Here is a 25,580-nt window from a genome sequence, read left to right as displayed (position 1 = left end):
AACCATGCATAGATACAGCTGAACGTGACAGAGTTCTGGGGCCAGGGTGTAAAACATTCAAAATAACAAGCAAACATTCAAAAATAATGAGTAACATAATTCAAAATATCTAGTAAAGAAGCATATTCACTTGAGGAAATAAAACTTGTATCGTCCAAAGACCGTGAGGGACAATGTTCACCAATGGATGGTACATTCTCCCAGCAGTGTACAGTTGCGCACAATCCAGCCTGTCATTACACTGCTCGAACACAGGAGGGCAGCACCGATTGATGAGCTCAGGCCCCAGCTGAGCTCAAGCACGCTATAGCATTTCTGTTGGTCTGCAGTAGCAGGCAAGCCTGAGGCTTAAGGTCTAATTGTCACTACAACTGAAGCTACACAGCTCCTATGTTGACTGTCCCTCCACAAGACAAGGGTAACAGGCCTGCGGCAACTCACATAATCTTTGTCCACAGAGTCTTGTGAATGCAAGTGAAATGTCCAAGACAATTTCCCACAGTTATACTGCACCAACACTGATGCTTCCGAGTAGTGGGCTTCAACATGGTCTGCAGCCAGGTAGCTCCTCTGTACCCAAACCGGTTCCTCTGATCAATGAGCAGCTCACTGATGGAGTACCCCTGCAGTACCCAATGTTTGTGAAGTAGAATTATCTTTGGATGGTAAACATATTTTTCAAAGCGAAAGGCACCTTTGGTTGGCCCCCAAGAAGCTGCTTTGTTTGCACGCTCCACCATCTTACCGGAAGTATGTATAGGCTCAATTGTAGCAAGAACCAGACCTCAAGTCTCAGGCGTGCCTGCTGCAGTTGAGAGGATCTTGCTGTTGATGCCTCAGCTAAGCAACCATTGCATGTTTACCATTAATACATCCATGGAATATCTTTAGGGTTAGGGTATCCAAGCATATCTTTCCAAGAAGAACTACTCAAGCTCCTGGTTCAATATGTGTTTTGCAGTATCAATGAATCCTTCTGTAAGGATAGTTACTTATCTTTGTTTTAGTCCTTAAGACTTAAAGCAGACTTATCAATCTTATTTTGATTACGTTAGCTTTGCTCTTCTTGTAAAACTTATAATCAGTAAATCTCGTGTTCCGTTCTAGGTTGAAGCGAACAACCGATGTCATGTTTGGTGGAAAGCAAGTTATTGTCTGTGGATATGGAGAGGTAATGTCACAACAACGACCTCAAGTAGAAACTTTTTGCACAAAAGATCTTTTATTTACCTATGAGTTTGTGACTTGAACCTTGAATATTTCATTCCAGTTTATTCCAAGTCAGTAACCATGCACAAACACCAGTAAATGTCTGACTCATAAGCCATTCTGAAACTCATTACTGCCTGAGTGTTGATCGAGATTCTGTCACTGTTGTTGGATCTGCTTCTCATGAATGCAAAGAGAATTAACTTCTCAACAATATAATATTATGAATGATTATTTCCTGGTAGTAAAAGTGATCAGTTTTTACAGAAGTATTAAACAAAAACAAATGTATGTATTACATTTCCCTGTACTTCTGCAAGTGTGATAGTGAAATTACCTGATTAGTTATTTTGTTAAAAATGTGCGTGAAGGATTTATGCTTACTCAGTCTGCCTCATTTTTGATACCACCTTGCAAATGAGGAGGCTTTAGCAATACCTAATATTTCTCTTGGGTGGCGGGGTGAAGATACATTTCTACTAAAGGAGGTGTAAGGCGCTCCTTCCCTCCACTAGCCTGCAGGTCACCCTTGGGCAAGGTGTAGCACCTGCTTAGCTGCCCCCCCCCCCCCCCGATGAGGATCATGGGAGCAGGTGATGGATGGTCGTATGGCCGGTTCATATCACAAGTCCTGGTTATGTGAATACTGATGCCAGTGAGACAGTCTCTGAAGAGTATTGATAGTGGCTGGGGTCACCCTTCTTGTAAAGACTCTACCCAGAAGAAGGCAATGGCAAGCCACTTCTGTAGAAAAATTTGCCAAGGACAATCATGGTCTTGGAAAGACCATGATCGCCCACGTCATACAGCACATCTTCTGGTCAAAGTGGCACCTGTGTACAGTGCTCCTTCAATACACATCTGGATAGATCATGAAACCATACATTTCATTTCTTTTATGTTTGTTTTTCATCTTGAATATGATTCTGGACCTGTTGGAGCTTGTGATTTGCACTTTGGAGATCGTTTTGGTGTTTCAGCACTCTGCAGTCTCTGAGGGGATTCCAGGAGGCAGAAGCAGCGTGCAAGAGCCTCGTAGCAAGAAGGCTGCGAGCCGTTGTATGACTCCATTTCACAAATTAAAGCGGCGAGGTAGATTGAGACACTTGCTGCCTGCCTTTTTGTTGATGGTGGATCACTCTGCTGCTGGAAAGGGGAAACAGTTTTTTTTATCGCTAGTGAGATCACCCCCCTGCCGGTGAGGGGAAACAGCCTTTTTATCACCGGTGAGGTATCCCCCCTGCTGGAGAGGGGAGACAGCCTTTTTATCTCCGGTGAGATATCCCTCCTGCTGGAGAGGGGAGACAGCCTTTTTATTGCTGGTGAGGTCGCCCTGCTACAGAGAGGGAGAAATTTGCCCAGATTTTCTGCATTTTGGATGTGGACTTGGACTGTGGACTGTTTTTCAGTCTTATGGTTCTTTTGTATTCTGCGTTTTTCAACCAACCTTTCTCAGTTTTTTTTGTATGCAGAAGAGGGGGATTTGGGGGTCAATGTGCCTGCTCCATTTTTGTTCGTTTTTTGTGCGGGGGGAGGGATTTGGGGCTTGATAATCATGCAGCCGCTCCTTTCTTTCTTGGTTTTGTGGCTACCTGGAGAAGAAACGTTTCAGAGGTGTATACTTTGGTAGTAAATGAACCTTTTAAAACTTTGAACAGCGCATAACGATCGAATATTTCTCTTGTGGAAGAGACATTTTCCACTTCTGTGTACCCTAATTTATCTGGAGAGCACTTGTGTAACATCCCTGTCCATTTCCAGATGGCTTAGAATGATACTTTAGTGAAAATGATTTGTCGTTGGCCGTAGCAAACTAGTCAGGTCACCAGCAGTAGAAAGTGATTACACAGAGAACCTTAACATGGTGGCAAGAATTTTGCTACTGGTTTTATATTTTAGAGGAAGAAAAAGTAATATTAGTAACCCTGAATTTGGTAAAATCAGATCATAAGAAATAAAGAATATACATTTAGTTCAAGAAATGGGTTAGTGTTTAGAGTGTGAAGCTCTGTTACATTTTTTAAAATTAGAAGTACCAGCTTGTCTTCATCCTGGTGTCTGTAACGGGAGCCTAAGTTTCCTTGAGCTGCTCCCATGGTCCAAAGACGCACTGGTTAGTAGTTTAATTGGTCATTGTAAATTGTCCTGTGATTAGGCTAGGGTTAAATAGGTGGATTGCTAGGCAGAGTGGCTTGTTAGGCTGAAAGGGCATGTTCTGCGCTGTGTCTCGAAATAAAATAAAAGTAATAGATGAATAGTAGAGGATTCTGCATATGTCAGGATGAAGGGAGGTGGAAGGTTATCTGGTGCAACACAAACTCTGGGATAGACCACTTGGCTGAGCCTTCTGTATTCACACTACTTGGGTAGTTCCCAAGGGTTGAGGATGAGTTGCTTGAGCCAAAGTTCTGAGGTGGATAAAGAGTCCTGCACAGGATCCATAGACACTACCACAAAAACAGAACTTAATGGGGCTTAAGCAACACACATAAAAGTTGCTGGTGAACGCAGCAGGCCAGGCAGCATCTCTAGGAAGAGGTACAGTCGACGTTTCAGGCCGAGACCCTTCGTCAGGACTAACTGAAAGAAAAGCTAGTAAGAGATTTGAAAGGGGGAGGGGGAGATCCGAAATGATAGGAGAAGACAGGAGGGGGAGGGATGGAGCCAAGAGCTGGACAGGTGATTGGCAAAAGGGATATGAGAGGATCATGGGACAGGAGGCCTCAGGAGAAAGAAAAGGGGGAGGGGGAAGCCCAGAGGATGGGCAAGGGGTATAGTAAGAGGGACAGAGGGAGAAAAAGGAGAGAGAGAGAGAGAGAGAGAGAGAGAGAGAGAGAGAGAGAGAGAGAAAGAATATGTGTATATAAATAAATAATGATGGCATGAACATTGACTTCTCAAACTTCCGCTAATGCCCCACCTCCCCCTTGTACACCATCCGTTCTTTATTTATATACACACATTCTTCGTCTCTCTCCCCTTTTTCTTCCTCTGTCCTTCTCATTATACCCCTTGCCCATCCTCTGGGTTTCCCCCCCCTTTCTCCCTAGGCCTCCTGTCCCATGATCCTCTCATATTCCTTTTGCTAATCAACTGTCCAGCTCTTGGCTCTATCCCTCCCCCTCCTGTCTTCTCCTATCATTTCGGATGTCCCCCTCCCCCTCCCATTTTCAAATCTCTTACTAGCTCTTCTTTCAGTTGGTCCTGACGACGGATCTCGGCCCGAAACGTCGACTGTACCTTTTCCTAGAGATGCTGCCTAGCCTGCTGCGTTCACCAGCAACTTTTATGTGTGTTGCTTGAAATTCCAGCATCTGCAGAATTCCTGTTGTTTGCGTTAATGGGGCTTAATGTTGGATTCACTTCAGAATCAGAATCAGGTTTATTATCACCGGCATGTGATGTGAAATTAGCAGCAGCAGTTCAGTGCAGAGAGAGAGAGAGAGAGAGAAAAAATAATAAAATAAAGCATAATAATAAATTAACAAGTAAATCAATTATGTATATTGAATAGATCAAAAAAAGAACATTGACAACAGTTTGCCTGTCCTACCAGTAGACTTTGGACAATTTTGTTGGTACCTCTCCTTGATTTGCCTACTGTAAATTGTCCATGTCTCCATTTCACATTGGAGGCAGGAGCTCACTGCATGTTGGTAAAGTATGAGTAGGCAATGGGATTGGGATCCTGATCTTTAAAAATACCTTGGCTAAAGAGTGGAATACTTCACTGACACAAATTTCACCGTCTCTGTCTTGGTGTTTGCTCCTGACATGCATGGTAAGTTCCACGACCAGAGTTTCATCCTTTATCTTGATTGGTGGAGGTTAAAATATAGTAATGTTGGAGCAGAATCATATTGGCCCTGGGCCTCTTTCTTCTGAATGCTTCATATGAGACCCATCTTCTTTCAGTAGAGAGTCATGATGGTTTGGAGCTCATCTAAGAGCAGACGAGTATGCAAGCAGAGCTGGTGTGACCCTGATTATTTTGGAGTCATAGTGAGGAAGGCTGACTTGTGTTCCTGCTTGTTCTGTAGACCAACAAGATCTGTGCTGGAGTGCAATTATCGATAAAGTGGAAGCATTGCAGCAAGGACTATTGGCGGGTGTTGGGAAGAGTTGTGACAATCCTTGACTGACTGCATTAACACGAGATTCTGCGGATGCTGGAAATCCAGCAAAAAATTGCTGGAGCTACTCAGCAGGTCAGGCAGCATCTGTGGAGAGGAATGAACAGTTGTGGTTTGAGCCAAGACCTTGGCCTGAAATGTCAATTGTTTATTCCTCTCCTTAGTGCTGCATGGCCTGCTGAGTTCCTCCAGCATTTTGTATACTCCTCTAGATGGACTCAAATTGCATTGGGATTTATATTGACATTGGTCAGCCAATTGCAACACTCAAGCAATTTATGTTTCATTTCACATTTTTAAACCTTTTCTGTTCTTTAACAATGACTGTAAGTTTTCTTTTTTGAGGCCATTTGGTGTAAATCAAGGGTAAAAACTCATGGTCAAAATAAAGTCTACATGAAGAAAAAGGTAATAGTATTTTTAATGTTTTCGTAGGTTGGCAAAGGCTGCTGTGCAGCTCTGAAGGCTCTTGGTGCTATAGTGTACGTGACAGAGATTGATCCAATTTGTGCTCTGCAAGCTTGGTAAGTTGACTTTTCATTGTAGCTCCTGGTCCCATCTTTAGTATCTTGGCTGGGGGATGTAGGGAGACAGAGGAGTTGTGGTTTCTGCAGTCTTTAAGATAAAAGTGATTGTTTTGGTAACGCGTATCTGCTGGTACAAATGTTTTGTCTTGTATTGTACTATTTATACCACTTTTTGCTTTGTTTTCCTGAGAATTGTTATATTTTATGTTGAACATTTAATTTAGCATTACTGGTAAAGGTTATCTTGGATTACATATCTGCATTTAAATTAGAAGATCATTGTGGGGCTCAAGTATTTGGAACTTCAGTACTTTTTATCTGTATCTACATTAACCATTAATAACAGCAAGCATTTTTATTCTAAAACTCATGGGAAATGTATTTCAAAGTCTTAATGAACTTTGCCATGAAAAAGCTGAATTTATTATGTTACTATTATTTTCATTTGGATTCGTGGTGTTTTTGAGTGTATTCAGCTAACTATTTAATGCCGGTGGGCAGTGAGACCAAACCACATCAAAGCTGAAGACTATCTTGTCCATGTCCAAAGTTGGTGCTTTAGTATTTCTGGAAAGGAATAAATAGCCAATATTTTGGGTCCTGATAAAGGGTATTGGCCCAAAAGTCGACTCTTTATAACTTTCCAGAGATGTTGCCTGACCTTCCGAGTTCCTCTAGCATCTTGTGTTTCTCTGGATTTCTAGTTTCTACAGAATCTCTTGCTGTCTGGTACTACCAGTAGGATCGACTTAAGATGCTTTATGTTCTGTATAAAATAACAACACACAAGTTTGAACTCTTCAAAGTTGAAAGTAAATTTATTATCAAAGTACGTGTATATCACCATATACAACCCTGAGATTCAATTTCTTGTGGGCATGCTCAATAAGTCTGTAGAATAATAACCATAACTATCAATGAAAGACTGTCCAACTTGGCCATTGAACCAGAGTGGAGAAGGCAACAAACTGTGCAAATACAATAAGAAAGAAATAATAATAATAAATGAACAATAAGTATTGAGAACATGAGATAGATTCGTGAAAGCAAGTCCATTGGTTGTAGGAACATTTCAGTGTTTCGGCAAGTGAAGTTTTTACCTCTGGTTCAAGTGCATGATGGTTGAGGGGTAACAACTGTTCCTGAACCTAGTGGTGAGAGTCCTGAGGCTCCTGTCCCTTCTTCCTGATGGTAGCAACTTGTGTACGAAGTTAGCTACTTACGTGCTAAGTAAAATGTATGAATTGCAAGACCCACTAATTTAACACAGAGGATCTTCTGCCTGCTCTCAGAAGTGAAAGGACCTCCAAGACAACTTCCATCTCTAAGATGATACTTGGCTTGTGTTTGCTCTGCAGCTGAGAAAGCAGAGCACTGATGGTCATTATTTTGAGCTTTTGGATATAGTGTGAGGATGAAAAAATGGAGCTTGTGGTGTACATCAAGGGCAGAAGTAAACTAGACCACACTTTCTTTCCCACTGGGGGAAGAAATGCACAGAACTCAAATTCTCTTGCAGCCAATCACGTACTTGTGTAAGCACTGCAATGTAACTTGGGTTTCCTTTTGGATTCTTTATCCATGTTGCAATTCCTTGTCTCTGCCTTTAACCTTTGGTCTTCATCTGCAGCTCCCCTGGGTGGGGAGGGAGGTGTGAGGAATTTCCCCATCGATTGTTTTCCTGTTTATGATTCTCTGTCATCATTTTTGAGGAGAGGGTTATGGTGAGAAGTGACTGACCTTAGAGACCATGTGACCTATAATCACTTGGCCTGTGTGCTGGAGGCATTTGTGATTGGTTGCATTGCACCCCATTAGGAACTGGTGACTGTGGGAGGAAAGGAGGGAATTGCCTCCCATCAAAAGCAAAGTAAATATAAAGATTAGCTTTATTTGTCACATGTACATTGAAACGTACAGGAAGTGTGTTGTTTGCGTCAATGACCAACACAGTCTGAGGATCGTGCTGGGGACAGCCCGTAAGTGGTGCCATGATTCCAGTGCCAACATAGAATGCCCACAACTTACTAACCTTAACCTTATATGTCTTTGGGATGTGGGAGGAAGTGAACGCAGTCAGAGGAAACCCACACAGTCACGGAGAATGTATAAACCCCTTACAGACAGTAGGAGGAATTAAAACCAGATTTGCGGTGACTGGGGCTGTAAAGTGATTGCACTAACCACTATGCTACCATACCATCCTAAATCATTAAACTATCACTGAATCACTAAACAAAACAAGAATCATTATCACTTTTCTCTGGCAAAATTGCATTGATAATCTCTTGAATTTATATGAAGTAGAATAATTGGAAACAATCTGTCTGTTCTGACTTACGAACGTATAAGTTTGCTCCACAATGGTGTTAAATCATCTGTCAGGTGACTGGTAGAATCCTGGAGTCACTGAGGGATATAGTACAGAAAAATGCCCACTGAGTCCATGCTGACCAGCAACCGTGCACTTGTGCTAATCCTGTATTAAATCCCATGCTTTAAATTCTGCCCACATTCCAACATTATCATCAACTCCTCCCAGATCCTCCCCACTCCCCTTCAAACTAGGGGCAATTTAACCTATCAGTCCATGCATTTTTGGAAGCCAGAGCACCAGAGGGTGTCACTGTTTGTCAATGTTTGAAGTCTATATAGACAGCACCAAATGTCAGAGTTGAAACCAGATGTCTGACTGCACTTGCTGCCCTTGTGCTCATTATACTGGAGGAAGCTAAGGTTTCTCACTTTGCAGTTAGTATAATGAGTCTTCACAAGGTTTGTTGGAACAGATGGGTCCGTAAGTAGTTATCCTTGTGTCAAAAGCAGTCAAACCAAGACACTGAATGCATTTTCATCATCAAAATGTGTTTTCTTATCTAGTATGGATGGGTTTCGTGTGATGAAACTGACTGAAGTCATACGACAAGGAGATCTGATCATTACCTGCACAGGTACTGGAGGGATACACGTGTCTTTTTCAGCATAGATAATATCTTAATTAACAGTTTGGGTGATTGTCAATATTCCATTCAAATGGGAAAGGCATACGATAAGGAATGCTTAAAAATCTCTAAGTTCTGATGAAGGGTCTTGGCCTGAAACGTCGACTGTTTGCTCTTTTCCATTGACGCTGCCTGGCCTGTGAGTTCCTCCAGCATTTTGTGTGTATTACTACATACAACGTAAAGTTTGTAATATTTGAAGTTGTGGCAGGATGTGTCTAATATTACTTTTATTAATACTAAATGTTGTGTTTAAATGCTGAAATTGAGAGACTCCTATATTTGATTTCTGGTAAGTTTGAATAAAATTGGGATTTTGGTTCAGGTCCATTGAAACAATTCCAGTGGAGACATCCTTCTGTCAAAAGGCATAAAAGATCAAATGAGAAATTTGAAAAAACAGAATAATGTCATTTTATTTTTTAGTTTTCACTTCTTACATAACGTTTTCTGTTATGCTGCTGAAACTGAAACATCTTAGGCACTTTTTGCTCTTGTCATGATTAATGGCACTTGTAGGCAAATTGACCTGTCAACCACTTTTATATCATCATAAATTAATTTGATGTGTTTTCTCTTGTACATCCTGCCATGATTGGACAAACTTGTACAAATTGCTTTGTATCTTAAATTTTAGTTTGAAATATAATAGCATTTAAATCTGGAGGTACTCAATGGGTCGACCAGCATCTGTAGATGGGGTGGGGGGAGAAAGGGGCAAAGAATTGTTGATGTTTCAGGTCAGAACACTGCAGGTGGGATCCTGCCACTAATCCACCAATCACTTTGGACTCAGTCCACCCATTCCCTCTGTCTCCTGTCTCACCATTCCCCTCTCCTCTGCTGGCCATCTTCCCTCCTTTCTGTTCTGATGCAGGATTTTGACTGAAAACTTCAACATATCCTTCCCCTCCTCAGATGCTGCTTGACCTGCTTAGTTCTTACAGCGAATTGTTTGCTGCTGCCTATTGCAGCATCTGCAATTTCTTGTCTCTGCATATAGTTGTACAGTATTTTGAGATCAATCTTTTCCCTTTCTAGGTAACAAGAACGTTGTTACCAGAGAGCTACTTGACCGAATGAAAAATGGTTGCATTGTCTGCAATATGGGTCATTCCAACACAGAAATTGACGTGGTAAGGAAATGCTTATCACAAAACTAAAAGATGAAGAAAGAAACCTGAACTTTCAAAGCAAGTGTGCAAGACTGCCATACTTAACTCATCACCCCTACTAGGTAATTGGCCACTGAGAGCAACTCGCCAGAGTGCTCTGTCCTGGCCAGTCCCTCAAGCTGTCTCTAGGTTTAGCCTATCAAAGATCTCTCCCGTATCACAGATGAAGCCTCCAGAGCATCTGTTGGCGTTTCTGTAGCACTATTTTTATGGGATGGGGTTGCTAGCCCCTTCCTCTTGCAGCCTGGCTTTGGACCATCCATGACGTGGTTAAAGTGTGCTGGAAATGGTGATTTAAATAAATAGTTCCTGTTCAACAGCAAAGTCCATCTTTTTATGGTTATTCTGTGGCCCCTTCTATGTCACGGTTCAATACTTTAATAACTTTTTCAGAAGCCTAAAAACAAGTTACCATATGCTACATTTGTTTGTAAAGGTTCGAAAGAGTTTACTGAAATGGGAAAATATTGAACAAAATATGAATTAATTTTGTTACTAATTGAACAGCTCCAAATGAAAATCACTAGATTTCCATCATTGCTTATTTTTGGAGATCTCTAAGTATTTAAACATGTTTTTCTTCATGACTCTCCTGCCACAGGCTAGCCTGCGTACACCTGAACTAACCTGGGAACGCGTGAGGTCTCAAGTTGATCACGTGATCTGGCCGGATGGGAAGCGTGTTGTACTTTTAGCTGAGGTTTGTAAGTTTCATTCTGCTTATAGTCTGTGAATGTGAACAAGAGTAACATCTCTGCAACGTTAAAAACCTTGTGAAGTACTCTGTGGAGGAACCAGATGGTATACTTATTTACCTTGCTTCCAAAAGCGGTAATTAGTTTTAAGTTGTATCATCTATGATATCAGTTTTCTTTTAGCTTATTGCTCTATTCATTTTGTAAAACAAAAAAAAACAAATACTGCCTGTCCGAAATGGCACCAAAGTAATCCCATAAACGCCAAAATTTAGTTGCCTTATTAATTACCTCTTTAGACCAGCAGAATATTCTTGAGAAAGATAACATTGTGTTGAGCTTGAATGCTACAGGGTTCTTGGGCAATCCGGGTCGAAATCACATTTATTATCACCAAATTGTATGTCATGAGATTTGTGTTTTTGCAGCTGCAGTACAGTGCAAAGATGTAAAATTACCATAAAATGCAAAAATAGTGCAAAGGAAAGGGATAGTAAGGTAGAGTTTATGGACAGCCTGTTCAGGTGGAGAGGAAGAAGCTGCTTATGAATCACTGAGTATGGATCTTCAGGCTCCTGTGTCTGGTGGTAGCGAGGCGAGGGCAGGTCCCGCATGTTTGGTGTCCTTGGGGTTGGGGAGCGCTCCTTTGAGGCGCTGTCTGTTGAAGATGTGACTCCTGCGATCGTGTGCATTGCCAGTCAGGGTACTCCCCATCAATGGTGGAACGCTAAGAATACGAACTGAAGGAGCAAATTTGATTGTTATCTCTCGGAGTTTTATTGAGACAGTTAAGGATGAAATTTGTGCTTTTGGTTCAATATTCTTGGATAATGGGAACCTGCATTTGTTATAAGACCATAAGACATAGGAGCTGAATTAGGTCATTTGGCCCATCGAGACTGCTCCACATTTCAATCACAGCTAATTTATTTCCTCTCTCAACCCCATTCTCCCACCTTCTCCCTATAACCAGCTGGCCTCAGCCATCTGTGGCAATGAATTCCACAGATTCATCACCCTCTGGCTAAAGAAATTCTTCCTCATCTCTGTTCTAAAGGGGTGCCCTTCTATTCTGAGTCTGTGTCCTCTGGTCCTAGACTCACCCACGGTAAGAAACATCCTCCCACATCCACTCTTACCTAAGCTTTTCAGTATTTGATAGGTTTCAATGAGATTTTGGTGTAGTAATTTCTGGGCATTAAGTTATTGATGGAAAAAAACTGACTGGCCAGGTTGCGCCTCCAACTGTGCAGAAAAAATGTTTAGCTTATGCAGCAAGGGGTATAAGGTAATGGGGAAGTAATGGTGTGGTGTGATTAGCTGTAGACTGCTGCAGCAGTTCAGGAACTTGCTTGAGCCCATTCTCCCTACTGGAGTTTTGGCCACTGACAGCAGCTTAGCAGAATCCTCTGTTTTGGGCCAGTCTTTCAAGTAGTCTTCTGGGCAAAGATCCTTCCTCTCCCAGGGATGAGTTCTGTGGAGCTTTTGTTGGCATTTTTGGAGGGCTCTGGGTCTTTAAGAGATGGGGTTGCTAGCCCCATGCACAACCCTCCTCCTTTCTCAGCCAGGCTTGGAACTGCCCATGGCGGAGTTCAGTGCTCAACCCTAGTTTCACTTTGAGCTTTGAGCTCCTGTTTCTATATTGGCCTCTGTGTTACAAGCTTAACCACCTTAACACTAAAAAAAACTATTTAACTGGCAATGATGAGCAATTCAAAATGTCAACTTAATAATTTACCATTATGTTTGGTTCAGGGTCGTCTTCTCAACTTGAGCTGTTCAACTGTGCCTACGTTTGTGCTTTCCATCACAGCAACGACTCAGGTAAGGGAATGGATGGGTCAACAGTGTGGGTACTTGTAATAAGAACAATGGATCCTACAGATGCTGGACATCCAAAGCAACACACACACAATGCTGGAGGAACTCAGCAGGTCAGGCAGCACCTGTGGAAAAGAGTGAACATTTGTTGTATTGGGCTAAAACCCTTCATCAGGACTGGAAAGGAAGGGGGAAGAAGCCGGAATAAAGCGGCTGTGGGGTGGGGAAGGAGTACAAGCTGGCAGATGATGGGTGAGACCAGGTGAAGAGGAAAAGAAGCTGGGTGGGGGAGGGGGGAAGAAATAAGAAGCTCGGAGGTGATGGGTGGAAACAGTAAAGGCTGAAGAAGGAGGTACCTGAAAGGAAATGACAGTGGATCATGGGAGAAAAGGAAGGCACCAGAGGGAGGTGGTGGGCAGTTGAGAGGAGAGGAGAAGGGGAAAAGAGGATAATTGTAATGGAGAATTGAAAAAGAGAAGAGGAAGCTGGAGAAATGGTTGTTCATGCCATCAGTTTAAAGGAAATTCAGATGGAAAATAAACTGCTGCTCCTCCAATCTGAGAGTGACCTCATCGTGGTAGTAGAGGAGCCCATGGACCAACGTGTCAGAATGGGAATGGGATGTCAACTTGAAATGGGTCATGGTACTTGTAACATTCTGTGTCAGAGTTCAATATAACAAGATATCTCTCTGGTGCCATCTCTCTAACTTTTTCATTTGTTTTGCTTATGATGATGTTGTCATGAGCTTTAAAACCAGCCAGATTCATTCATCTCATGGACCACATTTCTGGTTAGAGATGATGAGCAAAGATCCCTGATGTATTATGTAGAAAAAGACGTAAACAGAAACTCATTTAACAGCTGCTGAGATGGGACTATTCAAATGAACATTGGTTAAACAGGCAGGTCTCTGTTCGCTTGACGCAAGATCTCTGGTTGCAGCTAGGAAGCCAGTAAATTACTTTAAGGGATAAAGCTTAAATATGAACAACAAAACTTGTCATATTTAATAAAAGGTGAAACTCCTAAGAAAATAAATGTTTTTATGTAAACCCTACCGACTACATACTAGTGATTTGAACTGACTTTTGTGTAGGCACTGGCTCTGATTGAGCTCTACAACGCTCCGGAGGGCCGCTACAAACAAGATGTGTATCTTCTGCCCAAGAAGATGGGTAAGTGGTGATGTCCTTGCCTTTTCATGAAGAGGAGTGAGAAGTGTGGCATAGTGTAGAACTGTGATGGGACAAAGATCATGAAGTCTCCAATGTTGTTCCTTGGTGACTATTTCAGTTAATAGCTAAGAAATGTGTGCCAAAAAAAAAATCAGTTGTCCAATACCCAGCACTTGTGTCTAAATCTTGTGTCTCTACAGATGAGTATGTTGCCAGTTTGCACCTGCCAACTTTTGATGCCCATTTGACAGAATTGACTGATGATCAGGCAAAATATCTTGGCCTGAACAAAAATGGACCTTTCAAACCTAATTATTACAGGTACAGTTTAGTAACCATTGTAATAGGTATGTTGCATCTCTGTTTAATTTCTGATCCTTGGGGTTCTTCCAGGAGTCAAGAATGATGAGAAGTCTTAATTCCAAGATTTCAGTTTATTTTAAAGTGCAAATGAACAATGAAATACTAAGCAAACTAAATAAAGAACTGAAGAATGATGCTAAGAGGAGAATTAATGCTAAGAGGTGTAAAACAAAAAAAAGATAGTGTTTCTGAAAAATCTATCACTCTTATAGATAAGACATTCCTTAGATAGTGATGAATTAATTAATAGGCTACATAATTAAAACAATTACATCACGTGGGTAATACTTGGCCAATGAAAAATGTGAAAGGTGATAAACCATTAGTTTAGCTGCTATACTGCTTTCTGCCAGTGAGTGTGAAAAATACATGAGTGTGTTATAAAGTACAAACCTTATAAAAAGTATTATTTTAAAAAAAACTGGTTTCCAACAGGTACACTGGTACATCTACTCATTATTGCAAATATTTAATCAGCCGATTATGTGACAGCAACTCGATGCATAAAAGCATGCAGACATGCTCAAAAGGTCCACTGTTGTTCAGCCCAAACATCAGAATGGGGAAGAAATATGATCTAAGTGACTGACCGTGGAATGATTGTTGGTGTCAGAATGGGTGGTTTGAGTATCTCAGAAACTACTGATCTCCTGCAATTTTCATGCACGACGGTCTCTAGAGTTTAGAGAATAGTGGGAGAAACCAAAAAACATTCTGTGGGCATAAATGCCATGTTAATGAGAGAGAGGTCAGAGGAGAATGGCCAGACATGTTCAAGCTGATATGAAGGCACTCTTAACTCAAGTAACCACACGTTACGACACGGTGTGCAGAAGAACATCTCTGAACGCACAGCATGCTGGACCTTGAAGTGGATGCACTACAGCAGCAGAAGACCGTGAACATACGCTCGGTGGTTGCTTTATTAGGTACAGTACCGAATAAAATGGCTACTGAGTGTATAGTTGACTTTGCCATCAATGCATTAACAGCTTGATGTTTATTAAGTGAAGGCAGAGAAACACTGATTTCCTGTGGGTGCTCCAGTTTCCCCTCTCGACTACGGTTTCCTCCCATGTTCCAAAGACAGACAGATTAATAGGTTAATTCATCATATGCACAGGCGCCTGTAACTTGATAAATAAAAGTTCTGAGAGTGAGATACCATTGAATGTCTTTGACAATACTTGCCTTTTATTATTGGCGTAATTCAGATATTTCTGGTGTGAAATTGGATCATTAAAATGTATCCATTTTATGGCATTCAGCATGGCAGTTTAATCACTGCAGTCTAGAAAAATTACGCCATTCTGAATTTCCACTGTCCATAGGAGAAATTCCTGTCCATGTAGGTAAAGCAGTAGTGTCTAATGGATATATGACTAATGTATTGTGTACAGTAATCAAACCGAGGTCATAGGTTTTATGTGGGCTCATCATCTCTTGGAGGATGTAATTCAGTCTTTGAAATTGAAAGTGATACTTCATTAACTTCCTCATCTTCAGCAAGTGTTGCTTTTATTGCACTCTTTCACATGACTAACCCATTTCAGGTTTGTATGTTTTTTTTAAAATAACACATTACCTCACACTTACTAGTTCTGAACTTCATGTACTCTTTCCCCATCTTATTAATGACTCTTTGCAATTTCCTTCAGTTTCCTGAAGATTAAGTGTCTTTCTATAACCTGAGTTCATTCATTCACAAAATGTGGGTGTTACTAGCAAAGCAACGTCTTGTAACTCTCCAAGTGTGCAATTTTCTTCTCTCTGCCTACATCAGTTTCTCAAATTTCCCTTTAGTCCAATTAAGCCCCTCTCCAAGTTGCAGTATGGACTTTTAACTCAGTACATTAGCACCGGACAGTACAGCACATGAACTGGCTCTTGCGCCCAGAATGTCACTGCTAAACTATAATGCCAAATGAAATGAATTCCATCTAACTGCACGTGATCTATATTCTTCCAATATTTCATGCCCATGTGTCTGTCTTAATGCTTTTAATCTCTGCTTCCACCACCAATCCTGGCAGTGTATTCCAGCACCAGACACTCTGTGTATTTTAAAAAAAACTGTCCCTTAAACTTCCCTGCTCTCTGCTTAAAGCTGGCTGTGCCCTCCAGCATCTAACATTTCTGTCTGAGGAAAGACATTCTGACTCTCTTACCGTATCTGCTTCTCATAATTTTATAACTTCTACCTGGTCACCCTCAGTCTCTGACATACGAGAAAAAACAGTCTATAGTTGTCCAACCCTCCCTATAGCCAAGTCTAATCCATCAATGCTCCCAAGGGTTCTGCCAATTACTGTGCATGATCCCCTTACAATTGACAAAGTGCAGCGCCTCACATTTAGCTGGATTAAACTCTATCCATCATTTCTCTTGTAGCAGGCAATATGGACAAAATTACAAAAATTAATTAAGGCCCTCCATTAGTCGAGGTTGACCGTGGATGTAGCATCCTAGCTGTCTACGTGATGCACAGGCCAGGGCATTACAATATGGAGAGCAAGCTGTTGCTCATGTAACAGGCTCCCCCTCTCCCCCTTTCCACACGGCTGATGAATCCAAAGGAACTACAGAGACCAATACAGTTTGGCACCAGCGGTGTTGCATGAGTTGCTGGTCATTGTTGAACTCAGTGTAAAACTGCCTTAGGGACTCCTGCTCTGGAGTTTTCCTTGGCGTTTACTCCCAAAGCCTTCGCCGTGAGTAGGTATAGCCACAAGGCAGCTGAGATTTGAGATAAGTGTTTTCCTTCTCCTAGATGAGCTGCCAACCACAGATGATGAGCCCCGTTTGCCCAAAGTGACTAGTTTTAAGGTGCCAGTAACCTGCCTTTGCCCCTTCTCCTCTCTGTAGAATTGGTTCCGTTGGGTTTAATAGCCAAGCCACTTGTGTAGGCTAGGAGTGTGACTTGGTTTTCAGAGGCTATTTGAGATTAATAGTTAGTGGGAGCTTATCTCCAGTATCTTCCCTGACTATGGCAACCTTAAGGAGCCAGAAAAATTAATATTGATGTATTAATTGATGAAGTTTTAGAAGGTGCTAGAGAAATAAATAGAAAATATAGTTAAAGATGTTCTATATGTAGTAAAGCATTATTTAAAGATAAAGATTAGAGATTAGCATTATTTGTCACATGTACATTAAAACATTGTGAAATGTTTCAACTGCGTCAAATCAAATCAGCGAGGATTGTGCTGGGCAGTCCATAAATGTTGCCACGTACATGTCACCATAGCATGCCCACAAATCACTGACCCTAAGCTTATGTCTTTGGAATGTGGGAGGAAAGCAGAGCATCAGGAGGAAACGCTGCAATAGCATTACGCTAACCATGACGCTACCGTGCCATTAGGTGGATCCTTAGCCCTGATCTGATTTGTCATTGTCCCACTGTCGTCGTCGTGGCTATCCCTCGAGGTCGAGGATGATGGTCTTCGTTCTGTTGATCTATTTATGGGCTCTCAAGTGGCTTATGAGTCCAATCTTGGCTTTGAAAGTTCTTCCACATTCACGACAGGTAGTTCCAGATGGCAGATTAGGCTTTGGTTGCTGCTGCCTCTCTTTACATTTTCTTCTCTTTTCTTTTAATTCTGCACGTCTGTTGGCTTCAAAAGTTGCTGTTCCTTCTTGGATGATGGCTTGCCAGCGTTTCCTGTCCTTGGCATTGGTTTCCCAATTGTTGATGTCGATGTTACATTTCTTCATGTTGGCTTTTAAGACGTCTTTGAATCTCTTCTGTTGTCCACCTCTTTTACCTTTGCCTTCTTTGAGCTGGGAGTAGAAGATTTGTTTTGGCAGATGTTCGTCTTTCATTGAAACTTGGATTTACGATCAATTCCAAGAAGACTCAGATCATCTACCAACCACCACCAACTTGAGACAAATCGGATAGAACCATCAATTCAACCTTTTTTTAGATTTTTAGATTATGAAGACACGCAGTTCTTGTCATTTAGTAATGCATGCATTAAGAAATGATACAATATTTCCTCCGGTGTGATATCACAAAACACAGGACAGACCAAGACTGAAAAAAACTAACAAAACCACATAATTATAACGTATAGTTACAACCGTGCAACAATACCATAACTTGATGAAGAAGTCCATGAGCACAGTAAAAGTTCAAAGTCTCTCAAATGTCCCACATCTCACGCAGATGGGAGAAGGAAGAAAAACTCTCCTTGCCATACCCGACCACGGTATGACTCTGAGTTATCCGAAAACTTAGAGCTCTGATCAGCTCTTCAACACCGAGTACTGAGCGCCATCTCTATCTGAACAATTCGACCTCCATCTTGGTCGCCAACAGCAGGCAAAGCCGGGGATTTTGAGGTCTTCCCTGTGAAAGATTCCCGACCGCGCAGTAACGACAGCAGCGAACGAGCGTTTCAGAAATTTTTCCAGATGTTCCTCTGTGCTTTCATGTCCGTCTCCATCAAATCAGAATTGTCCACGGCCCCTATTTAACGGATACGATATCATTTTTCACCGGAGGGCTGCGCAAAACTTGGCAAAATAACCCTGGAAAACGTGGACCACTTTCTGTATCTTGGAATTCACCTCTCCTCCAATGTTGACCTTAGTGACGAGATCCAACATCGTCTTAGTATAGTCATAGTCATACTTTATTGATCCCGAGGGAAATCACAGTTGCCCCAACGAAGAATGGAGTATAAATATAGCAATATAAAACCATAATTAAATAGTAATATGTAAATTATGCCAGAAAATAAGTACAGAACCAGCCTATTGGCTCAGGGTATCTGACCCTCCAAGGGAGGAGTTGTAAAGTTTGATGGCCACAGGCAGGAATGACTTCCTGTGATGCTCAGTGATGTTTAAATGCGCTGGAACAGCTTTTGGATGTCTCTGAACAAGAGTCTTTCATGATCGTGACATCTGAACAGGCACCAAGATGTTAGTGTACAAAGCAGTGGTAATCCCAACGCTCCTGTATGCATCAGAAACCTGGGCAATGTACCGACGACATCTGAAGGCACTTGAAAAGTTCCATCAACGCTGTCCCACCAGATTAAGTGGTTGATTAAGTGGTTAAGTGTTGGATTAAGTGGTTGTGGTTACATTGTTCCTGCCATCGGTTCAGTTTTGACCTCAGATATTATCTTTACTGTTATTCTGCATGAGATAATCTAACCACATGGCAGGAAATGGGTTTGTGGGCTCTGTGGTTAGGTTGCACGCTGCCTTTACTGACTAAGCCATCAGGGGGAGCTCTTTACACACATTTAACATGGTGCTTAAACACTAGAGATTCTGCAGTTGCTGGAAATATTGAGCAACACACAAAACGCTGGAGGAATTCAGCAAGTCAGGCAGAATTTATGGATGGAAGTAAGCAGTTTGTTTTGGGCTGGGACCTCTGCCTCAAACGTTGACTGTTTATTCCCCTCAGATGCCTCGGACTTGATGAATTCCTCCCCTCCAGCATTTTGTGTGTGTGTGTGTTGCATAACACTATATATACTACACTCCACACAAGGTGTAATTTGCCATTTTACGGTTTGTGGCTGGTGTAGTCATTCTGAAATCCTAGTAAGAATTTCAATCACTTCATTTATTATCTTGCAGCTTCTTCCTCAGGTTTGCATGGATGTTAACATCTGTGGCAGATCAGTGTTGAAACTAGTGTCCAGTAATCAACATATTTATTATCACAGAGATATGTCGTAAAATTTGTTTTGCAGCAGCAGTACAGTGCAATACATAAGATTATAATAAGTTAATAAGAGGTATAAAAAAAAGTTAGTGCAAACACTTTTTTTGGACTGAAAAGCTTGAGAATGTAGATATTAAGGAAGAGGATGTGCTGGAGCTTCTGGAAAGCTTCAAGTTGGATAAGTCGCCAGGTCCGGATGAGAGTACCCTAGGCTACTGTCGGAAGCGAGGGAGGAGATTGCTGAGCCTCTGGCAATGATCTTTGTATCATCAATGAGGATGGGAGAGGTTCCAGAGGATTGGAGGGTTGCAGATGTTGCTCCCTTCTTCAGGAAAGGAAGTAGAGATATCCCAGGAAATTATAGGCCAGTGAGTCTTATTTCAGTGGTTGGTAAGTTGATGGAGAAGATTCTGAGAGGCAGGATTTATGAACATTTGGAGAGGCATAATATGATTCGGAATAATCAGCATGGCTTTGTCAAAGGCAGGTCATGCCTTACGAGCCTGACTGAATTTTTTTGAGGATGTGACTAAGCACATTGATGACGATAGAGCTGTAGATGTAGTGTATATGGATTTTAGCAAGACATTTGATAAAGTACCCCACACAAGGCTTATTGAAAAAGTAAGGAGGCATGGGATCCAAGGGGACATTGCTTTGTGGATCCAGAACTGGCTTGCCCACAGAAGGAAAAGAGTGGTTGTAGATGGGTCATCTTCTGCATGGAGGCCGGTGACGAGTGGTGTGCCTTAGGGATCTGTTCTGGGACCCCTACTCTTTGTGATTTTTATAAATGACCTGGATGAGGAAGTGGAGGGTTGGGTTAGTAAATTTGCTGATGACACAAAGGTTGGGGGTGTTGTGGATAGTATGGAGGGCTGTCAGGTTACAATGGGACATTGATAGAATGCAAAACTGGGCTGAGAAATGGCAGATGGAGTTCAACCCAGATAAGCGTGAGGTGGTTCATTTTGGTAGGTCAAATATGATGGCAGAATATAGTATTAATGGTAAGACTCTTGGCAGTGTGGAGGATCAGAGGGACCTTGGGGTCCGAGTCCATAGAACACTCAAAGCAGCTGCGCAGGTTGACTCTGGTTAAGAAGGCATACGGTGTATTGGCCTTCATCAATCGTGGGATTGAGTTTAAGAGCTGAGTGGTAATGTTGCAGCTATATAGGACCCTGATCAGACCCCACTTGGAGTACTGTGCTCAATTCTGGTCACCTCACTTCAGGAAAGACATGGAGACCATAGAAAGGGTGCAGAGGAGATTTGCAAGGATGTTGCCTGGATTGGGGAGCATGCCTTATGAGAATAGGTTGAGTGTACTTGGCCTTTTCTCCTTGGAGCAACGGAGGATGAGAGGTGACTTGATAGAGGTGTACAAGAGAATGAGAGGTATTGAGCGTGTGGATAATCGGAAGCTTTTTCCCAGGGCTGAAATGGCTAGCACGAGAGGGCATAGTTTTAAGGTGTTTGGAAGTAGGTACAGAGGAGATGTCAGGAGTAAGTTTTTTACGCAGAGAGTGGTGAGTGCACAGAATGGGCTGCCAGCGGCGGCGGAAACGATAGGGTCTTTTAAGAGACTCCTGGATGGATACATGGAGCTTAGAAAAATAGAGGGCTATGGGTAAGGTCTAGGTAGTTCTAGGGCAGGGACATGTTCGGCACAGTCATGTGGGCAGAAGGACCTGTATTGTGCTGTATGTTTTCTTTGTTTCTAAAAAGAGAGCAGAGAGCAAATGTCCATGGATTGTTGCAATCTCTGACGGTAGAGGGGAAGAAGCCTTTCCTAAAACATTGAGTGTGTGCCTTTAGACTCCTGTACTTCCTCCTAGATGTTAGTCATGAGAAGAGGGCATGTCCTGGGTGGTGGAGATCCTTATTGATGGATGCCACCATATTGAGTTAAGGAAACCCCCAGCGTGTTGATATTACAAAAATATGAAGTAACACGTTAGTTGCCCCTTGAGCATTGTACCTGCCTTTCTTTACATTGCCTGCCACAGAGCCATGGGTAATGGTTCTTAATGAAATATTGGTAGTGTACAGGTTGACATATTGGAACACCTACCTGTGAAGGGTGTGACCCATACTTGTCTTGGACTGAAACAATGCAAATCATTGGAACGGAAGAGAATCTTCTAATGCATAACATTTATTTTCTTCTCCCTTCAGGTATTAGGTGGACCAGAATTCAAATGATTGAAATCAGGATCAAGTTGTCCAAAGCCTCAGTAGAAGAATGCAGAGTAGGAGCCAGCCCAGATGTTTAAATGCTCCCTAAATGTATTTGAAGAGCATTTCTGCACATCTGGGCATCATTTCTTTAACAGCCTGGTCTTTTGCTTGTATTTTCCTTTCTATTCTAATTTTAAATGTTTTGATTTCTAATTTACTGCCGAGAGATACAACTGTCTTACCACGTTGTGACAGACTGTCTCCATGAAATCACTTGAACTTGTATATGATTGTACTGTAATAATTTAAAAAATATCTTTGTTTGCTCTGTATCTTATTAGTTTTAATCCACAACTTGAGCTTAAAGCTCAGTTTGATCTTTTCCAGAGGATGTTCTTGTTTTTACTATGTTTTTAAAAATCTGTTCATGGTGGCCATTGAATCCTATTGATGATTGCCAGCATAGTTGAACGATACTCGTGTGTTCTCCGGAACCAGCGCTGACTGTAATAAATGATGAGCATCAAGTTTTAAACCCGATTCAGTCCTAAAGCAGCTGTAAATATCACCGTGTTACCAAAACAAAATGTTTTGTTGGAAAGTTTCAGTTTGCTTCCCTTTCTCCATGTAGTGCTACCCTTGTCTGCTTTAATATATCGGCACCATTAAATACTACACTTCAGATTGTGAATCATTACCTATCAGGTGAGGAAAATTAAAGCTTGCATCTGTTGACTCAATTGGGAAAATAATTTTGAAGCGTCACTATTCTAATTCTGGTCAGTTATATTTTGACAAAATCAAACTAGAATAAGATTTGTGCCATATGGAGTTTGTGGCCTCTGGATGAGTCCTGATGGCTTCCTGTTCCACAAACACACACAACATTTCAGTGATTATGTACCGCTTGTGATGGAGTTTATATATATAAAAAAAAATCTTGGTGCATTTGCAGGACCATTAGCCAAGCACTAGATTCTTGTGGTAACCTCTAAATACTGTGGGTTTGATGTGTTTGAGCCTGAGGTTGTATATCCAACAGTGGGACCAGAAAGTACTTTCACTTTTCACTCCAGTTACATAAAAATATCTATATTTTAAAAGAATAATAAAGAATTTAAAGATCATTATATAAACATGAAAAATGTTTTAAATCAAAAATGCCTCTGTTGTCTTATGTGGCTTTGCCTGGATGAGAGTGATCATGGTCTACAATGCTGCAAATTTATATGGATGCATGAGAAAGAAACTTTCACACCCGTAACTCTTGTTCATTTAGTTAAGTTTAATTATAGAAAATGGAGGGAGGATTGTCTCGGAAATGTAAGGATTGTGCTGTTAGTTTTGGTACATCACTAAGCGTAACATTTATTATAGTGTAAATGTCAGAATGAGCTATTTGTGAAGAGAGAAAGTGTTAATGTTTAAGTCTGATGTTTCATTACAGCTAGGAAAAGTTGCAGAGAAAGAGAGGAGGACAGAATGAACGATAGGGAAGGTTTGTGATGAGATGAAGATCAGATTGAATGCTGCAGTGGTGGTGATGCTCACTGAAAGGGCTGATGAACAGGAAATGCAGGGCAGGTAGGAATTGTTCATTCATTTTGTGCTGTGGGCGATCACTGTCCTTCCATGATCATGATTGCTCTTTGGCAAATGTTTCTACAGAAGTGTTTTGCCGTTGCCTTCTGGGCTGTGTCTTTACAAGACCGGTGACCCCAGCTATTACTAATACTCTTCAGAATTGTCTGCCTGGTGTCAGTGGTGGCATAACCAGGACTTGTGATGTACACCAGCTGCTCATATGACCACCTGTCACCTGCTCCCATGGCTTCATGTGACCCTAATCAGAGCCAGTGGGGGGCGGGGTGGTTGGCTAAGCAGGTGCTACACCTTGCCCAAGGGTGACCTACAGGCTAGCGGAGGGAAGGAGCACCTTACAATCTCTGACACCCTTACTAATCAAGAATCTATCAACCTCCACTTTAAATATACCCTATCACTTAGACTCTACTGCTGTCTGTGAATTCCAAGGATTCACCAGCCTCTGGCGAAAGAAATTCCTCATCACCTTTGTTCTAAAGGGACATCCTTGTATTCTGAGGCTGTGCCATCCTCTGTTCTGAAGGGATATCCTTGTATTCTGAGGCTGTGCCTACCATCCTCTGTTGACCCTTCTGACATAATGCTCTTTGTTTTGGACTTGAGCCTGTCACAACCAGATATTGCTTCCTGTTTCATACAAATAATTACCCACATGACAATCTACCAGCTAGCAATCAAACTCAGATCAATTATATATTGATGTATAATGTTTGGTCACTGCTAATGCAATCAAAGTCATGTGGTTAAATAATTATATATACTAATTAATGTTAATACATAGGCAGAGATAAGATTTAGTTGTAAGTTAATATTTTCAAGCTTTCATGAAGGCCAGAAGTTCACTTAAGTGGGTGTTTTACATTTACGTGATTTATTTACATTTACAATTAGTGATAATCAGCATGATTAGCTACTGTTTATATTATTTGATAATGTAAGGTCTGTATATTAACTCCTGAATGTGGCAATTTGTGTGTTAAAGTCACAATATTAAAGAGGCCTCAAGCTGTGGATTTTGTAAGCATACCAAAAACAAAGCAAAACTGCCTTCCTGTTGACCATAATTGCAGGCTACTAATCTCAAAAGCTGTATATCCTTTGCTTATGAAATCATTGTTCTCAGGGTAGTTCTTTAAATGTGACTAGAAATGATCAAATAGATATATTAATCTGAGTAAAATGTTTAAAATTGCAACAGCCATCGAGTACAGAGCAGAGACAAGCCCATTAACCCAACCTGTCCATGCCTCCCCAGATGTCCATTTGAGCTTGTCATATTTGCCTGTGTTTGGCTCATATCTCTCAGCCCTTTTATATCCATGTACCTGAATAAATGTTTTTTAAACCTGCCTCTACAGCTTCTGACAGCTTGTTCCACATGCCCACCATTCACTGTAAGATATAGGAGCAGAAGTAGGCCATTCGGCCCATTGAGTTTGCTCTGCCATTCGGTCATGGGCTGATCCAATTCTTTCAGTCACCCCACTCCCCTGCCTTCTCTCCATATCCTTTGAAGCCCTAGCTAATCAAGAACCTATCTATGTCTGTCTTAAATGACTTGGCCTCCACAGTCACTCGTGGGAACAAATTCCACAGACTTACCACCCTCTGACTAAAGGTCGCTGCTCTTAAATCTTTCTCCTTTCCCCTTAAATCCATGCAGTCTAGTTTCAGACTCTCCTACCCTGACAAAAAGACCATTACTGGCTACTTTGCCTGCACCCCTCATGATTTTGTATAGCTCAATAAAAGGCATAATTTATAACCTATGCAGGAAGTTGAGTTGAATGTCTGTCTTAGATATATGTAATTATTTTTAAGGTTCATTGTATTATTCTTTCCTGGGTTATATTATTCACCTATTACACAGGTAAATGCAAAGTAAACATTCGAAGTAATCAGAAGTACATTAGTTCTGATGAACGTTATAACCTTTTATAACTTTATTGCATTTTTAACTTCCGCTTTCCATTAGAAAAGGCAACATTAAAATAAG

At 41.5% G+C, this 25,580-nt stretch overlaps 1 protein-coding gene across 1 annotated transcript in view; it reads left to right on the top strand.

Moving 5' to 3' along the window:
• The window catches only part of LOC140210065 (S-adenosylhomocysteine hydrolase-like protein 1), a 96,404-nt gene extending 73,264 nt beyond the window's left edge, over positions 1-23,140 (top strand). Inside the window, exons 9-17 of the mRNA XM_072278841.1 lie at positions 1,108-1,171; positions 5,778-5,866; positions 8,750-8,820; positions 9,913-10,007; positions 10,648-10,746; positions 12,497-12,565; positions 13,662-13,740; positions 13,941-14,061; positions 21,977-23,140. Of these exons, the coding sequence (XP_072134942.1) occupies positions 1,108-1,171; positions 5,778-5,866; positions 8,750-8,820; positions 9,913-10,007; positions 10,648-10,746; positions 12,497-12,565; positions 13,662-13,740; positions 13,941-14,061; positions 21,977-21,983 (694 nt within the window). The 3' untranslated portion in view covers positions 21,984-23,140. The remainder of the gene's footprint in view (positions 1-1,107; positions 1,172-5,777; positions 5,867-8,749; positions 8,821-9,912; positions 10,008-10,647; positions 10,747-12,496; positions 12,566-13,661; positions 13,741-13,940; positions 14,062-21,976) is intronic.
• The last annotated feature ends 2,440 nt before the right edge of the window (positions 23,141-25,580 follow it).

Source organism: Mobula birostris, chromosome 14 (genome assembly GCF_030028105.1).
Source record: "Mobula birostris isolate sMobBir1 chromosome 14, sMobBir1.hap1, whole genome shotgun sequence".
Classification (NCBI taxonomy): domain Eukaryota; kingdom Metazoa; phylum Chordata; class Chondrichthyes; order Myliobatiformes; family Myliobatidae; genus Mobula; species Mobula birostris.
The sequence above is the reverse complement of the archived record's forward strand: the minus strand, read 5'-3'. Positions and strand labels throughout refer to the sequence as shown.